Source organism: Meriones unguiculatus, chromosome 15 (assembly GCF_030254825.1).
Source record: "Meriones unguiculatus strain TT.TT164.6M chromosome 15, Bangor_MerUng_6.1, whole genome shotgun sequence".
NCBI lineage: Eukaryota > Metazoa > Chordata > Mammalia > Rodentia > Muridae > Meriones > Meriones unguiculatus.
In genome coordinates, this window is record NC_083362.1 from 46,210,428 (window position 1) to 46,228,483 (window position 18,056).

Sequence of the window (18,056 nt, forward strand, 5' to 3'; positions counted from 1 at the left end):
TGGGTCATAATCTACATGGCTCATTTCTCCTAAGGGTCTGGGAGAGTCCGGGTTGTTCCTGGGATGTTCGGTGTTCTTTGCCATCCATGATGCAGTGAGAGCAGCCCGCCAGGAGAGAGGCATCTCTGGACCACTGAAGCTCAGAAGTCCACTGACTCCAGAGAGGATCAGAATGGCCTGTGAAGACAAGTTCACAAAAATGGTATGCTACTCCCATGGGGGGGAAAGTAAAACACAAGGGTCTTCATTTCTGTCCCCTAGCTTCATGGCCAGTTTTCTTTAACCCACTACTGTTGTTTGTTCCATGGAAGAGAAAATAGCAGGAACGCCTTAGGTCATGTGAACAGGACAGAACGGCCCTTGAGCTTTCTTGTGTCTTCCCATCAGCCTGGTCTAGCTTGGAGTCCTGCCTGCTCAGTTCCTTATCACTTGAGGGGAACAGAAGGTCCGCTCTCTCGTGTCTTGTATTTTCCCTTGCTTCACTCCCTTTCAAGGATATCTGAGGCAGGCCAAGGAATTCAGGGGCTGTGGCCTGCCAGAATCAAGGCCACTCAGCTGTGTCCCATCCCCACTGGTGGCCAAACAGTGTGGCAAAGTGTGATGGAAAGGACCTTCCCACAGCAGTGTCCCTGAATGCGTACACCCGTTATCTGTGTTTTTATGTAGGAGCATGAGTTGTGGGTTTTGGTTATAAAGGAAGCCGTGCCGTTCCAGTACCCCTTGGGCTACAAGATGACTTTCCTTCTCTTTCTTCTGCACTCCCTCCCCCTGCGCAGGCACTGCATGGTATCCTCTCCCTCACACTGGAGAAGCAGACTCTAGCTCCGAGTTTCTTTAGTCCCTTTGCATGCAGAGATGAAATCTCCCCATGCCCTACTAGACCCTCTCCAGGACGCCTCTAGACATCGCATAATGTTATTCTCTGAACTCTCATTGGCCCTGTTGCCTGCGGTGGTTTTTGTCTTCATTATCGTCTGTTTTTGTTGTTTGTTTGTTTGTTTGTTTTTAACACAAGTCACAAAAAATTTGTAAGTTATCAGCATCCAAATCTGTTCTTTTCCGTCCAGATTCCAAGAGATAAACCTGGATCGTATGTTCCCTGGAACGTGCCTGTGTGAGTCCAATGTGGACTTGTGGAGGGGCCTGCAGAACTCGCCTCCCGGTCTCTCTACTCTAAGACGCTGAATATGAAAGCCAGATTTCACTGCCCAGAATCACACACAGCACTGCTTGACACGAGGCTGATTTGAAAGTTTCTCTTCAGTATATTCCAGACATACCTGAGCAATTATAAATCACTTTAAGTTGCACAGATATTAAATTGTTTGCTCTGAGGTAGTCTCATTCATTATTCTGTCCCTTGGCTCCACCCAGGAAACTGGACTGTATGAAAACTTGTCTGTGGTTCACTTTTACTTTGTACACACCAGCAAAGTCTATACTATCTAACGAATAAAGATTTTTCCCAAACAATTTCTTTCCTTTTGTGAACTGTAAATTAAGTTTCTTCATTTGTCCCCGAGAGCCATCACCCCACTTTTCTTATCATAACAGATACAGGCCCCATATCTAAAGAATCTGTGGGATCACAAGGATCAGGAGTAGACAGATAAATGAACTTCATCAAAACTATAAAGGGGGCAACAGCATTTCCCTACTCAGGAGGGTCTAGAGTCCAAGGCCAACCTGGGCTATCTAGCAAGACTCTGTCCCAAGAAAATAAGGGCTAAGGATACAGTTGGTGGAAGAGTGTTTGTCTTGTGTGTGCAAGGCCCTAGGCTCATTTTCAGCACAGGAAAACAAAAAATAAAAACAAAACAAAACAAAACAAAAAAACAACACCACAGAATAGGAGAACATATTTGCAAATACAGAGCAAAAGTCATCTGTACAGAACATTTACAACGTATTAAAGAATAGATGACTGTTCAGTTTTTTCTTTAATGGTCAATAAAGTGAACAGGCAAAGATGTTTAAATGACCAATCAGCACAGAAGATGCTCCGCCTTGTTTGTCCGTGAGAGCTGTAGGTTAACGCTGTAGTGAGACACCATCCACAGACACCGGCAGCTGTAATTGAAATAGTGGACAGTGGAGGGTGTTAAAACGATAAGGAGAAACTGGTGCTCCCATCCATTTCTGGAGGCGTGTGCACAGTGCCCCCACTGCAGACAGTTGGGCAGGTAAAAAGTTACGCAGAATTTCCATGTGATTATTAAAACATTTTTCACAGAAATATCTACACGCAAACACTCAGATCATTGTCCACAATGCCTGAAAGATAGTTTAATAAATAATATGCAGTATGTTCACAAAAGGGAATTCATTTCGTCCTTCAAGGATATTTTCAAGTACTTCAAGGACAAGTGCTAACAGACACCACAGCACGTGAATGTTGAAAATATAGGAATAAAAGAAAATTCACAAAAAGTACAAATAAGTTCCGTGAATACAAGGTCTCAAATTGATAGTCTCAAAGATGAAGTGGGTAAGAGGTTGCTAGGGGCCGAGGGCGCAGAGGGACTGGCACGTGGCACAGCATGTGGTGTGTTGATGTGGTTCATTGATGGCGGTTTCTGTGCGAAAAGCAACCTAGTCCTGTACCTTGTTCTAGTTCGCCTTCTGTTAGAGTGATAAACCACAAAGAGAGGTCTATTTGACTTACACATCTCAATCACAGTGGATCTGTAAGGGCAGTAGGGGGGAAAGAACTCAGACGGCAGCAAAGGCAGAAACCGTGGAGGGAGGCCGTGGCTTGCTCAGCCTGCCTTCTTATAGGACTGAGACCACCAGCCCAGAGATGGCACTGCCACCGCAGGCTGGGCCCTTCTACATCAAGCAACAATCAGAAAATGCCCTACAGTCTTGCCCACAGGCCAGTCTGACAAAAGGCAATTCCTCGATTGAGGTTTCCTCTTAGCAGATGACGCTAGCTTGTGTCGATATGACAAACACTAACCAGTACATACCCTAAAAGGATAAATTTATAAGTCTGTAGATGTTTATCCTCGACATTTCTCAAAGTACCTGTGGAGAGACACAGAAAGCTGGAGGAAATGGCGACTGGCAGTCTGTGGAGCCTTGCTCGGGGCAGAGGCCTGACCTTTTAATCTGAATGAATGCAGAACATAGAAGTAGCGTGAAACATGTTCCATTTTAAAGGGTCTCGCTGAAGCCTGTCTTGTCTGATGGTGAGAGGACAGGGTAGAAAGGCAGGGAGAGCTCTCTTTGCTTTCTCCTTGGCTGCTGCCTCCCTTTCGACCCTTTGCTAACTCCTCTGCAGCCCATCCCTACAAGGGTAAGGTCCCCGAGGGCTTGTTGGTCCTTCTTTCTCACCACCCTGTGGCTGGCTAATGGCTGGGATTGCACAGTTAGAGCTGATTCTGTCCCTGAGGCTTTGACTCTACATCTTGTTCGAGCAGACAGTCTTTATAGCCTGGAACTCATTATACAGACCAGACCAAAAGCTCACGGTGATTCTTCAGCCCCTGAGAGCTGGGGCCACAGGCACACGCCACCACTTGCTCCAAGTCTTGTTTTTGATTGTAACTTGGATGTCTCAGACCCCCCTCCCCAGACCTCCTGTGTCCCAAACAGATCTCCTAGTAAGTATAACCATTTCTTGGTTGCTTGGCCAGAAATGGAGACTGATCCCAGAACCGTCAACTTGTGAACACATCTATGCAGGCGCCACAGCCTGTCAGTCCCACCACAGAAACCGTTCTTAAATGATCTCTCACCGTTTCTTCAGCTGCTGTCACTGCAAGCCGCCTTCATTTGCCCCTGACTATTGCAACAATGTCCCCCTGTTCGTCTTGCATTCATTCTTACTTCCCTTCCAAATTGTTCTCCACCTCGAAGCCAAAGTGTTGTGTGGACTTACGGATACACATCTTCATACATACCGCACACAAACATAGGCATGCACATGCGTGTTATCCTCCTGCCTAACAACCTTCAATGGCATCCCGTCACTCCATCAGGAGCTTATCCTGAATCCCCACTGTGTACATGTACGCTCCGTGAGTTAGCCCCAGTCTGTCCTATCTCCGAATCCCCTCTTCTATCATGGATCCCCCCCGTCCCATCCCTTACCTTGGGGGCCCTGTCTCTGTCCTCTGCCTGGAAAAAAATGTTCTTGTTTCCACCTCTTCTTGTGCCTGCCTGCCTGCCACTCTGCAGTGTTTTCTTGTTAGGATGCCAGCTGTGAGTCATGGAAGCCCAGAGGCAATGAGGCAGGTCAAAGTTAGAGCATCCAGAGTGAAGCGCAAGCAGGGACAGAAGGAGGAAACAAGCACAGAGCAAGGCCCCAGGCCCCAGCTGCATATCATTCTTGTGTCAGCATCTCTCCCTCGGCTCACACCCAGAGCTGTGGAGCGGCGTGGAACATCCCGGGTGACAATCTGATGAAAATGGATGGAGACCGAGCTTGGTTCACAGGTTGGTTGGCAGCAGACGGAGGTACAGACGGGATGGCATGTACACGTTACACTCTCTCTAGCAGCTGAGAGGGACATGTTTTCCCAGTGGACGGAGCTTCAGATAGTGCACCTGCTTATCCCCTTCTGGAGAATGCAAGAGTCCCGAGAATAGAAAAATCATGGAGTAACAGATGGCTTGGCCAGGTGTTCAGAGCATAAGAAGAGACAGATGGGGGACTGTCTATACAGGAGGTATATAAATGTCTGAAAGTGAGCCTCATGTGTGAAGTTTTATAGCACAGGTGCCTTAGTAACTTTTCTATTGCCATGACAAAACATCATGACCAAAGCAACTTAGAAAAGAAAGCATTTAATGTGGGGCTCACGGCTCCAGAAGATAAGAGTCCTTGACCATCATGGCAGAGAACGCTGCGGCAGCCAGGCTGGCATAACCTTGGAACAGCAGCTGAGGGCCGCTGAGACAAAAAGCTAACCGGAAACGGTGTGCTCTTTCTCAACCTCAAAGCCCACTCCCAGTGAGACACCTCCTCCAACGAGGCTGTGCTTCCTGATCCCCCCAGTAGTTCTGCCGACTGGAGAGCAAGCGTAGAACTGTAGGAGTATACGGGGTTCATTCTCATCCCAACCACCACAGCAGGCTGACACCCAGAAGAAGGCCTCCACGCTGAAAAAAGTTACCAAAGAGCAACTAAACCAAGCGACGCGGGCTCTCTCCTCCTCAGTTACGCCAGTGGCGGCACAGGGTGCAACAGGTTGTGACGCCCATCACCATTCCAAGCATTCACATTTACACCCATCACCTTAAGGTCCCATGAGACACCATGTCAGAAGGATCTACAGCGAGGTGTGAGGGTGGACCCCAGCCAAATCACGCATGCTCTGGCCTACCGGGTACCACTCAAGTCTGACAGTACCGGGAGGCTTACGTGGCTGGAGTGCCAGGTAGGAAGTCCCGCCTCTCAGAATGCGGACGTGTGATGTAAGAGACTCTTCAAAATGTTCTTCACCGACGATAGGCTGAAAAGAGTTCAGATTACGCAACTGGCCATCGTGTGTTTTTAAATCCTCCCTATGGGAAGGCAAAAACCCTGGTAGACATCGAAGAACGCAAGAAGAAATAGAAATATTCACTGAACATGTAGTAAGTGGATAAGCTCACCTAAGAAGAGAAACGCCAGCCTCTGTGGGTTGCCCTCAGACACTGGAGAAAGGGACGGTGTGGATGGCCGTGGGGTGGAGAAAGGCACACCTGCTGTAAGCTGAGCACTCGGCTTAGAAAGGAGCTAGCTGCCTACAGCAATATACTTCCTTCCAAGCCAGGAATTCCAGCTCCGAGGGTTTGCTGGACAGGAACTCTTGCTCAATACCCTTCTGCCCCCAGCAGTCTCCTTCCCACTGTCACGTGATTTAATCTAGTCTCCACCCCAAACCCGTTCCTACAACCATCTTTACTCCTGTTGTTCTTATTCTGGCTTCACAACCCACAAACTCCCACGTAATTTCACGTGTGTGAAGATTAGAATGCAAGAGAACGTTAGGGCGAACACCTGTTAGACAAATGAGAGCGGGGAAACCAACCAAAACGAAGTATGCGTGAATGCCCAAAGGAAACCTCTTACTCTGTATCCTGATTTCAAAATAAAGATTAATAAGAATTAAAACCAGAAGCCAACCAGACAAAAACAAACAAACAAAAAATACAACAAACAAACAAACCAAAAACAACCCTTGCTCAAAATGAAAGGAAGGAGACAGAGCAAGGGAGGAGGGGGAGAGGTGGGCAGGCTGGCTCTAAATATGCCAAAATAAAGTTCAATTTCCACTGCAGCATGTTTTTAATATTTACTTTAAACGCTGTGTGTTCGTGCATGCATGCACACGTGTGTGTGTGTGTGTGTGTGTGTGTGTGTGTGTGTGTCAGTGCCCACAGAGATCAGAGGTGTTGCTACCGCTGGAGCTGGAGTTACAGTTAGTTGTGAGTTGCCCGATAAAGCCTGTGGTGCTCTGGACTGCTGAGCCCTCTCCTGCCCTGCAGGATAGTTGTGGTTGGAAATCTGAAAACAATTCACGCTGTGGATCTACCAGTGACTGGCAAGGATGCTCGGCAGTAACTTTTACTGGGTGTTACCTTGCGCAACTATCATTTTAAGCCCTTTCCCTGCGCTGGCTCCTTTGATCCCTACCACAACCCTGAGGGGGAAAAAAAGTATTAATTAGTCTGCCTAACTCCTAGGTAAAACCAATGAGGCACAGAGAGCCAAAGCAAGTTGGGAGGACAAAAAGCAAGTTTTGAAGTCATGTTAACAGTTCGATTTTCCCTTTAGAGATTGATGGAAACATGGCCAAGTCAGTAACAAAGATAATGCATGTAGGCACTTAGATGTCTTCCTAACTACCTCCTAGAATTTCAGCAGCATAGTGCTTGGTAAATGTTGGTCCAGAGAAATTTTACTTTGTGGCTTCTCACACTTGCGGCACTTCATAAAGCATTCTTTCTATAGTTTAAAAGCAACGTTAGTGAACAAATGCACTTAGTGCCAAGTCACGGAGCAGAGAGCAGAGTGTTGGCCTCGGTCCCACTTCACCGCCTACAGCATGTTCTTGTTGGAAAAGTCCCTGCAGAGGCTTCTGCCCGGGGCAGGGAGCTGTGTGTCCTGAGGCGCTTCCAGAGTGGTTTAAGGAAAGAGGAAAGTGGACTTGGCAGAGGGGAGCAGTGAAGAAGGTTGGGAGCTTTGAAGGGGCAGGGCTGGGTGGGAGGAGCCTTCCAATAAAGCCTCGGAGCAGACCCAAATCCTGCGAGGCTCTTCATCCTCCGACAGAAGGTGGCCTCCGGGACAAGAGCTTTAGGCAGGACTTCACAGAGCACCGGCAGAGCACGGGCGGCTATCATCAAACAATGTCACATTCCAAGGAGTCAGATGAACTTATTTTCTTTGTGAATGGGAAAAAAGTAAGTGCTCTGTACTGTAATAAATAAGGAATGCTGGTGGAAGCAATCGGCTATCAGCTTTGCCAAAATGAAAGGGGTGTTGTTCGATAGGTCTAGCTTTCTGCCAGGCGTCTGCCAGGCTTCTCGGGGGACAAGGAAGGAAGACAGAACCTAATAATGTGTGAGGGCCAATAGGGACAAGTGTGCGGTGATGCATCCCCAGACCGAACCTCTTCAGGTTTGAATGCTCATAGCATTAGGGACGAGCTCCCCTGCAATAGAAGCTCCTAGCTCTTTCTCCCTCCACACCCCCTCTTCCAGCACAGATGCAAACCTGAGTGCTACCCGACCACTACCTTCGCACGCATATGCATGCAACATCCCGAGGCCAAGGTCATTTGCAAATGATTATAAAACCTTTGGCCGGTGAGAGTGGAAGAGAAAGCCGGACGTAAGCTGTTCATTTGCCATGATACTTCTAGTAAGATTGCATTTGTAAGATCCACGCCTGTAATCTCAGAACTGGAGGAGGTTTGAGGCAAATTTAGCCTGCAAAGAGAGTTTCGGGACATCAAGGGCTACGTGGTGAGACTCTCGAAAGTAAATAAGGATATAAGCAACCAAATAAGCAAATGAGGAATCTTAACTCACTTAGGAGAACAAGCTGAAGCAGCTTCTCAACTCTCTTGGTCTTGAGCTCCTGAGATCTAGACAAGACTTAAAGTGACTGCAATACACTCTTTGCATATGTGCTCAATGTCCTTGACAATTGTGTGTGACAATTGTGTGTGAAGCCCACCACTGTTGGCACAGGGGAAAGGAAAGTCAAGGTTTAAGCTGAGCTTATGGTATTGTGCTGTGTTCTGTGGGTTCAATGAAGGCTCAGGGTGATTGTCCACTGTCTCCAGGACCACAAATACCGGGGAGAGCTTGGCTTTCACCTCTGGGCTCCTTTCCCAGCTCTGTGACTGCTTCCTGCAGGGAGACAGCCATTCTTTTAGAACACCAGTGCTAGAGTGGCTGGAGTTTTGCCTGAATGTTTTCCTGGGCTGCTGAAGGAATATTGTTTGTCTGCTGCTGACAAAGTTCTTCTTTACTCAACTTTTCAAAGTTGGATGGCGAACACAGAACAAAAAAAACCTATTTTGTAGGTGGTGATGATAAGAATTAAAACTCCCAGTTTAATTCTCTGTCTGTTCTCATAATGCAGGAATGTAAGAATTTTTTAAATGTGTGGCTCTTCAATTTTTAAAGGATTTTTAAAATTATTTTCTTGAACCTATACTGTGTTAGAATTCAAAGATTTGTTGAATCTTTGATGTTACTCTGAGACAAAGCCAAACCTTTTCCTCCAAATGGGACCGCATACCGCAGCATTACATAATTTCGTAATTGCAAAGAGTGATATTTAAACAAGATAACAAATACACTCTGGAATGACTATTCTTACTATGTAGAAAACAAAATGAAAACTGCATCACCCTCTCTAATTCTTTCCTCTGTACAGATCATTGAGAGGAATGCAGATCCAGAAGTCAATTTACTGTTCTATCTGAGAAAAAACAGTATCCTTTTGCTTGGTGGTGAAAACCAAACAAAATCTCCAGCTCTGGGAACTGTGGTATCCACAGAGCTATCCCTACCACATGTCACTGAGAATGCTTTACTTGTGTGTAAAAACAGAGCGGTGTTAGGTGGCTTGCCTTGTAAATGGGACTGGATGTGACAGTGGTTCCAAATTTATGCAAACTCAAGGATCTCCGTTGCATAGGATTGAAATGTGAAGTTCAGAAGCAGGGAAGGGGGCTCGGCGGGGGAAGGTGCTTGTGCAAGTGTGAGAACCAGAGTTTGGACCCCCAGAAACCACATGGAAGAAGCCGGGCATGGGAGTACACACCTGTTAACCCAACGCTCTTGCAGCAAGGCGGGAGCGAAGGGAGTAGAGTCACTCTCTGAAGTCCACAGGCTAGCCTGGGGTAACAGTAAGCAGTGAACAGAGACTCTGCTCCAAGACAGGGTAAAGGGCTCACAGCTGATGTGCTCCTCACCTCCATATACATATCAAGGCTTGTGCTCTCAGGTACACACACACACACACACACACACACACACACACACACACACCATGCATGCACACACATACATATTGTACAGAGAGAAAATTTTTGGTGATGGTGGTGGTTTTTTTGTTTGTTTGGTTTTGGTTTTGGGTTTTGAGGCAGGTTTTCTCTGTGTAGTCCTGGTTGTCCTGGAACTCACTCTGTAGACCATACTGGCCTCAGACTCACAGAGATCCACCTGCCTCTGCCTCCCAAGTGCTGGGGTTAAAGGTGTGTGCCAACACTGCCTGACCAGAGAGAAAATTTTAAGGCTATGGATCTCTCTAGCTTCTACGAACCCAAAACTACTCTGAGGGAAGAAAACCCCTCTCATAGTTGGCTAGTCTGTCTTCTAGAGGTGAATTTGGCTGTTTTCCAAACTTCAATCTCTAGGTAACTATAGGTATCCCTCTCCCTATCTTGGCCATGCCGAGAAACCTTCACATTTCTGCCTGTCCCCAAGCAGTAAAGGGGAACACCCAAGTAGAAATACTCTGCCATGTTTTGATGATGTTTGCTGTGAGTTTGTGTGCCTTAATATCCAAGAAATTTTGAAAAGTGTCCTTAGAAACCAAATGAGAAGTGTCATGTGAGTGTGTGTATGTGTGTGTATGTGTGTGATTCGTGTGACTGTGTGCCTATGTGTTCTTTCTGCTTTGGTATTTCACATGCACATTCCTAGCTAATAATCTTATTGTCTTCCTGGCAGTTTATAAAAAAATCATGTTTCCACATGGGCCACAGCTACAATATAGATTGATTTATTATTTGTTTGCCAAAAAAAAAAAAAAAAAAAGTACATAACAGGGAAGGTTAAAAATGGCCTGGCTTAGGCTGGGAGTGTAGCTCAATTTGTACAGCTCATACCTACCATGACCAACACCTGGGGATTTGGTCACCAGTACCACATATAAACAAGGTGTGGTAGAATCTGCCGATAACTCCTGCACTCAGGAAGTGGAGGCAGGAGGATCAGAAGTTCAGCGTCACTTAAGACTTTTTCTAAATACAAAGTGAGAAAGAAAAAGCCCACACTTTGCCAGGCGGGGTAGCCTTCCCTGGATGGACCTCTATAAAGCCTTCTACAGAGTTCCTCCCGCCTGACCTTTGCTCTCTCTAGTTCTCTCTTCTTGTGTTATTTAACCTTAAAGAAGGGTGATGATGCCTTTACATTCTTCTCACAACCTCCATCAAATTGTAAGGTTGGGCAACTGAGAAGCTTCGCCTTCCTGAAAAGTTTCTGGGCTAGCAGGGAAATAGTAATGAGCCCAAAACCAATCATGGGAGAGGGGTCCTTCCTTGATGACCCTGAAGCAGGCTCATTTCTTTTGTTGGTGTCACTTGTCTTGGCATTTACTGTATGTAACAATGGGTTTGTTATGATATTTCCATACATATCTGATGTATTTTGGGTTACCCCATTACCCTCTCTTGTGCCCCTCCCCTTACCAACTTCTCCTTCTTCTACTTTTGTATGCATATTTCCTTTTTTATGACCTAGTGAGTTTCCTAGGTTTGCTTACAGGACCGTGGGTGAGGGTAATCTACCAGAACATGGACACTGCATACCAATGGTTATGCCCCTGAAGAAAATACCATCTCCTCTCCTATCAACCATTAACTGTGTATAAATGCTCACAAGTATGGTGCTTCATGAGACATCCCACCCCCCAATTATAGACATTGATGTGGTGGTCTCACTCCTGTGCAGGTCTTGGCGGGCAGTCACAGCTGCTCTGACTTCAAGAGTTCAACGGCCATATAATGCCCAGAAGACAGCCTCTTCCGTAATGTTCCCTGAGTCCTGAAGGGGCTGATGTAGATGTCCAACTTATGGCTTAGCATAAGTCAGTTATTTTCATCACTTAGACCAATTATGGGTCTCTCCAGTTGCTGCTGCCCACTTAAAAAAAAAAAAAAAAGAAAGAAGCAAGCATTTTGGACCAAATAAGACAGCAGGAGCAAAATTATTTAGAAGGCACTTTGACAAGCACATCAAGTCCATTTAGCAAAAGAAGAGTAGCTTCCCTACTGCAGCCTGTGACCTCCATGGCCACAAATAGACTGTGGGCCTCAAATACAAGCAAAAAAAAAAAAAAAAAAAGTTGGTTACACCTGTAACGGACTTGCCACTATTGCTCTAGTGGACACACCTTGCCTGATCAGTTAGTAGTGCTGTACAAAATGTTCACAGCTGAATCAAAATATTGATGACAATCTCCCCAAGCAGCCTGCGCAGCATCAACCAGAACTCTGAAGAACTTGCTGGTTTCTAACTCGTTACCTAACACTCGGACAACAATGAGGGCTCAGTCCTCTGCCCTCCCCACTGTCAACTCAAGAATATTTTGAAAGCTTAAAGTACTTCATGTCAACTGACTCCAAATGTATCTGCCCTCCTTTTTTCGCCCAGCACACCAACTTTTATTGTGATTTTAGTTTTAGTTTTGCCTTTTTGTTTCCTTGATCAACAGAAGTTGTATTGTGGAAGGTCCAGTTCTCCATGCTCAATGACTGGAATGCTTTTCAGTTGCTTTCCCCTCCCGACTATGTGTGATTAGAGGGATAGCACTGATGTGAAACCAAAGTTGGAGTGTTTCTAAGCAGGAATGAACAGTATTTCAAAGTGCTGAGGCAGGGAGCATGGGGTTGGGGGAAGGGGTTCTGCCTTGCTGCTCTGGAGGTTCGTGAGTCTGACTACTTGCCCCTTGGCAGTGACTTCAGCCTCATGAGATGTTGCATTCTGGCTGACAACACTAAGCACTCATCTTTGGTCAGGTGAGTGAGGTACTTCAAGAAGGCCTCTCCCGTGCTGGTTGTCTACTTGACAGAATCCAAAATCACCTGAGGGATGTTCTCTGGGTGTGCCTGTGGAAGGTTATCATATATGAGTCAATAGAGGAACATTCGTCTTCACTGTGGGGGGGACCATTCTCTGGTGGGGGGCAGGAGGGATCCAGGACTGTATGAAATGGAGAGAGCCAACAGAGTGGTGGCATGTCTCCATCCAGCTCTCTGCTTCTTGACTCTGAATATCATGTGAGTGTCTTCTTCAAGTTCCTGATGCCCTGACTTCCCCACCCTGGTGGACTGTTCCTCAGACTATGAGCCCAAATAAACCAACCTGTTTTTGCCCTTCAGTTGTTTTTGTCCAAGTATTTTTTTTTTAATCACAGCAATAGGAAAAGAAAGGATGTGTGTGCATCCCGATGCCATTCTTGCCATTGGTGAGAACTTTATGCTAAGAACTGAAAGCTCAAGTTCCTCTTTCTTCCTTAATCGTAACCCCTCCAGTCCGACTCACAGGCACAAAGTACAGCTGTGGAGGAGGTGACTGTGGTGCCTGCACGGTGATGATTTCGAGATACGACCCCATCTCCAAAAAGATCAGGTACCTTTCCTGTGCCAACTCCAGCGCTGAACCCCCATAGCATTTGTTCCTGGTACTCTGTGGGAAACATTCCAGTCCACACAGGACTCTGGGATTACCTCAGTTTTACAAGCCAGAACTTAAGTGAACAACCCAGAGGTCACCATTTGGAGCATGTGGCACAGGGTCGCACCGGTCCCAGCAAGGCTGGCGCCGTGTTTTACAAACATGGAAACTGGGGCCCTAAGGGACTTTGTACTTTCACCATAGCCATAGAGCTAGTGAGAATTAGATCAGGAGCCCCGAGTCCACTGGTCTGTGAAGCCAAGATTCTTCCTGTAAGTGCCACTCCGAGAGAGCCGTGGAAGCCTATTCCTTCTGACCGTTAAGCTGCTCTTTCCCTAAGCAGAGGATCGGGTTATTCGCCTCCATGGGACTCAGGCTCCAGTGGTAATACTAAATGACTCACCTTACGGGTCGTCTCACTCAACTGCTCCTCAAGCCTCTCAGGCTTTCTCTAGAACCACTCACAACCCATGCGCTTCAAGGAAAAACAGCTCTTTCTTAACTAGCTTTCACAACCGACAGGATGAAATGGGTATCAACCAAGACCACTCCGGCTCCTATTTTTAACAAGATAATTTGGGGGAGATAATGCCTTTCTTAATTACAATATTTAGTTTTAGGCAGACATATAAATTCAAAATCATTTATTTCGATGATTTAATTTTAACTTGCGCTCAATTATCTTCATGTCAGTGTAATTATAATCCTGTCAACGCATTTTTTTTCTTTTTTGTTTTCCAATGCTACTGTTGCTTCTATGAATTCTTTTTGGCTTCCCTGCATAAAATTTGAAGTCATTTCTCGGTTGCTGCCTGCCTGGTCCCTATCTGCTCTCTCTATGGGGCTGCCGTCACCACGGTGGAAGGCATTGGAAGCATCAAAACCAGGATTCACCCTGTCCAGGTAAGAGCATATTCTGGCAAGTTTAACATTTAACAAGTTGTTCTAGTTACCTTTAACTATAACTTCACACAAACTAGAGTTATCTGAACAGAGAACCTCAGTTGGGGGGTTGCCTGGATCAGGTGAGTGTCTGAAGGGGATTGTCTTTATAATCGATGCAGGAAGGCTAGCCCTCAGTGGGCAGCACCATCCCCTTAGCAGGTGGTTCTGAACTGTGAGAGAAAGCTCGCTGGGCATAAGCCTGGCTGACAACCAGCAAGCAGCATCTGCCACAGTTCTCAGCACACTTCTGTGGTTTTGACTTCTTTGGTTTTGAATTGAGCTCCCTGGTCAGAGGTGATGAATGTGTGGAGTAGCAAGCAGCCTCAGCTCCTGTTGTCAGTTCCTGATTGGACTTCCCTCAGTGATAGACTGTGACTTGGAATTGTAATCCAAATAAACCCTTCACCCTCAAAAGCTGCTTTGGCCAGGTATTTGTCAAAGCAACAGAAATGAAACTGGAACACAGGTTTACTTTCTTGGTTCTTTTTTTCTGACTTTCTTCTTCTTCTTCTTCTTCTTCTTCTTCTTCTTCTTCTTCTTCTTCTTCTTCTTCTTCTTGCTTCTGAGGCTTTCTTTATTGCCACTTGTAGTTTCCTTTGCTTCTGTACAAGTGTGAACGGGAGCCTGAAGAAAGTAGAAAGTAGCTGGCAGACCCAGTGGCTTCCTCCCTCTCACAATCTCAGCTGCCCTCCATCCCCACCCCCCTCTTTCCAGGAATACTTTGGTTTTAGCACAAAGACTACAAAGGAAACAACTCACGTTTATTGTGGCTTAGACAAGAAAAATGAGAGAAACTGGGACGTATATTCTGTGTTTGGTTACACGAATAGCGAGCCATGCTCTTAATTCTATCCAGAAGCAATATGGTTCAGCCAATAAAGTGTTCGCTTCATGAGCGTGAGGACCTGTGTTCTAGTCCCAGCACTTTTGTAAAAAGCTAGGCACAATGGCATTTGCCTGTAATCCCAGCACTAAGGACACGGAGACAGAAAGATCCCAGGAGCTTGCTGGCCTAATACTCTAGTTAAATTCAGGAGGTCTGGATTCAGTGAGAAACCCTGACTCAAATAATAAGGTGGTGGCCAGGTGAGGATGACACATAACATTAATCTCACACATAGTGAATTATTGATTTTTGAGAGATGTAAGTAGGCCACCGTGTCTCAGGCCTACCATCCTTCTGCCTCTAAGAAACCCTCCCGTCAAGCGCACATAGCTGGGTGTGTCAGTCTCAGGGCCAAGCAGTTGTAGGAGCCTTTAATTCATGTACTAAATATTTCTTAGTAAAAATACCCAAGTGTGACAAAAGTTCAGGTAATCGCCAAAGCTAAACCAAGGCAAGAGGTCAAAAAGATGGGTTTCCCTTCACAGAGATAGACCTTGACAATGAATCTCCAGTTTACATTATTTTGCATGGATGAGGGTAGGAGGGTTGCCTGCATGGCGGTAGAATGAGGAAGAAATAAGATAAAAGTAAGTATGCCTGATGCCCGTGGTCTTGGTGGCTTTAGACTGTGCCTTGATGTAAGGCATGGGGTTGACATCCAGAACTCCTTTTCCCGGCTACTTCAGTGGAATCCCCCTCCTCTGAAAGCTTCCCCAGGCATTGTACCAATGAACGATTACAGCATTACTGGTTGCTGTGTAACAGCCCTGAATCTGCCTGTCGCTGGTCCAAACAGAGAACTTCATTTCATTTCTGAGGACTTTGCACCCTGAAATCCTCAGCCTGGAGAACTCATGCTCTTCCCTTTTAGGAGAGGATTGCCAAAAGCCACGGTACCCAGTGCGGGTTCTGCACGCCAGGCATGGTGATGAGCATCTACACGCTCCTGAGGAACCACCCGGAGCCGTCCACAGAACAGATCATGGAAAGCTTGAGTGGTAAGCGGCCCGTCGACGTCTTAAGATGTGGGTAACGAGGGCAGCGGGCAGCAGGGAGGTTAGAGCATTTGCACAGAAGCAGAAGCACTTGAAATAGGCATTGTCAGTGGATCCTTACAATCTACTCCTCTTAATCAGTGTTGAAAAAGGCTATTCGTCCCCACTGAGCACGAGGACAGACTGAGGCAACCAGGAGAGAGGCAAGCACATTCACCGTGTTACTGTTACATCCTTGGCAATATGTCATCTTGTGAATTTAGTGCACTACGTAACAGCATGCCGTGTGCCAGCTGAAAGAGCCACTGTGAGGGTATCACTGATGGAATCTTAATGCTATTGAGTGTTGTTGGAAATACAAAGGCTTTGAGATGTTTTAATTGTGCAGTTGGAGTTAGCCTAAAGGAGCAGCGACCTTGTGGTTTGTTTCTGTTTCTTGCTGAGGCTGCCTGGCTGTCACACTTGTTATTTGAATATCACCGATGCTCATGAAATTATGGACTCTTAGGAATGGAGGAGAAAAACGCAGCGACTCATAAACACTCATGTCATTGAAATGTCTTGAGACTTCAAAGTGTAATTTCTCCTTCTTTGTCCTTTGGGAAAATTTTTATTCTTCTGAAGTCTTATATGTGTATCCCGTCCTGTCAAGACACCTTTAAGCTTCTCTATTTTTGCAAATCTGGTGCACATTGCCTTCTTTCAATATTCAAGTCATGGACTAAACTATTGAACAGGATAAGCCAAGCGGAGCTCTGTGAGAAAATTAATCAACATCATTAACACTGAACTGTTGTGTAATTGTGCCTTGGTGTATTCACATTTTCTGTTCTTGCTACAGAGGAGCCCAAGCTTGTCAGATGCCCTGTGGAAACTGCAGGAGCTGTGTCTGTAAGCAGGGCCACCCTGGAGTTCTTAGCCCCAAAGGGAAGGTTAGCTTTCTCAAGTCCCTAGTCTCCTCTGAGAGACCGCTGTTCCCGGGCTTTGCCATCACACGTAACCCCTTTCAGAACAGATCTAGAGAACGGGCCTAGAGTCAACCTCACCTAATACCCATCTTTAAAAACAAAACAAAACAAAAAAAGCTCCAGGGTTGCCTGTCTCCAGTGTTCTAGAACTATTTTAGTTTATTGTTACATCTCACAAAGATTGGTGCTCACAGTTTCACAAGCTTGCCTTGCCATGAGACACAATTCACTTGATTCACCTGACATCCTGAACGAATTTAAAGGGACTGCAAGTCCCCTTAAATCTCCATGTATTTTGGACTTCAAGGCTTTTTGAACAAGGTTCAACTGATGCTTAATTACCAGGTACTCCTGTTGTGAGAAACGTGTGAGTGATTATAAGGAGGCGCCTGTGCCTTCTCTCCAATGTCTCTAAACATTACTCTGTCTTCGCTGAGCAGCAAGTGTGTGTCCTCTTTTCGATGTGATGTTGTAGATAATATTTTTCTCCCAGACCTATCTCAGTCTCATGTTAAGTCAACCTGACACTGCTCTGTGCCACACTTCATTTTCTGCTTTGCCTCACGGCTTTCAGCATTTCTTATATCAATTCTGGTTTTGCTGATCAGAAAGCAACCTGCTCGTCACCCTCTTCCCTCATTTCTTGTCACATCCAGTTACATCCTCCATATCCCGTAGTAGAGTGCTTCCTCTGCTTTTGTGCTAGCCTTCCATCTGTTTTTTTTGTTTGTTTGGTTGGTTTTTTTTGTTTTTTTTTTCTGACAAGTGGGGAGGCTCTGGCACTGTGCTGTACTTTTTTAAATAGCCTTTTCACAACTACTGCCCTGAAGAACAGCAAGCACCCTTCATCTTCAGAGACCCTGTTCCCAACACCTGCCATTGTCATATTATAGCCTTGTGGTTAGCTTGGCAGTCTTGCCTGACACTGGTTCCGCTGACTCCTATGACTGTCAAGAAGTCTTTTTCCTGATGCCCCCTTTTAGCAGAGGAAGAACCTCCCAACCTTCGGTCACTAAAGGATGCTTACTCAGCTGCGGCTTCCTGTGTTCCAACTTCTCCAAACGGTGCTCTGTCCATCCCTTGTACTGGGCCACGTGACCCGTGTTGTCCACCCCATCCAGCAGGAGATGTTGGCCCAACTGGAAGGAAGGCTTTCCGCATGAGGGCTGCAGCACATGCTCAAAGATGTTCTCGCAGAGCCTCGAGTCAAAGGGGAAGAGGGGCTCCTCAAGAAAGAAGTCTCAGCTTTTTGCTGAAAACCGAGAAACTACCAGCTGCGGGCAGCTAAAACTCAGAGAATCGGGTTAAAAGAGCAAGTGAGGAAAAGGGGCAGGAAATCAGGATGGCAGCTTTCAG

General features: G+C 46.1%; 2 protein-coding genes and 1 long non-coding RNA gene across 4 annotated transcripts in view; 2 read left to right on the forward strand and 1 right to left on the reverse strand.

Annotated features, from left to right (window-relative positions):
- The window catches only part of LOC110559600 (aldehyde oxidase 1), a 63,486-nt gene extending 62,013 nt beyond the window's left edge, over window positions 1–1,473 (forward strand). The window contains exons 34-35 of the mRNA XM_060368395.1: window positions 35–202; window positions 1,068–1,473. Coding sequence (XP_060224378.1) covers window positions 35–202; window positions 1,068–1,118 — 219 coding nt within the window. The 3' untranslated portion in view covers window positions 1,119–1,473. The remainder of the gene's footprint in view (window positions 1–34; window positions 203–1,067) is intronic.
- Window positions 1,474–1,921: 448 nt separating this feature from the next.
- LOC132648065 (uncharacterized) lies at window positions 1,922–5,825 on the reverse strand. 2 transcript variants are annotated; one of them, XR_009586436.1, is made up of 3 exons: window positions 5,602–5,825; window positions 5,243–5,511; window positions 1,922–4,565 (listed from the first exon to the last, which is right to left on the reverse strand). It is a non-coding gene; the product is annotated as an uncharacterized LOC132648065 (long non-coding RNA). The 2 variants fall into 2 exon arrangements; XR_009586435.1 differs by having other exon boundaries at window positions 1,922–5,511.
- Window positions 5,826–7,168: 1,343 nt separating this feature from the next.
- LOC110559602 (aldehyde oxidase 3) overlaps window positions 7,169–18,056 on the forward strand; it is an 82,768-nt gene continuing 71,880 nt past the window's right edge. The window contains exons 1-5 of the mRNA XM_021655103.2: window positions 7,169–7,392; window positions 8,879–8,936; window positions 12,765–12,861; window positions 13,701–13,809; window positions 15,609–15,735. Coding sequence (XP_021510778.1) covers window positions 7,339–7,392; window positions 8,879–8,936; window positions 12,765–12,861; window positions 13,701–13,809; window positions 15,609–15,735 — 445 coding nt within the window. The 5' untranslated portion in view covers window positions 7,169–7,338. The remainder of the gene's footprint in view (window positions 7,393–8,878; window positions 8,937–12,764; window positions 12,862–13,700; window positions 13,810–15,608; window positions 15,736–18,056) is intronic.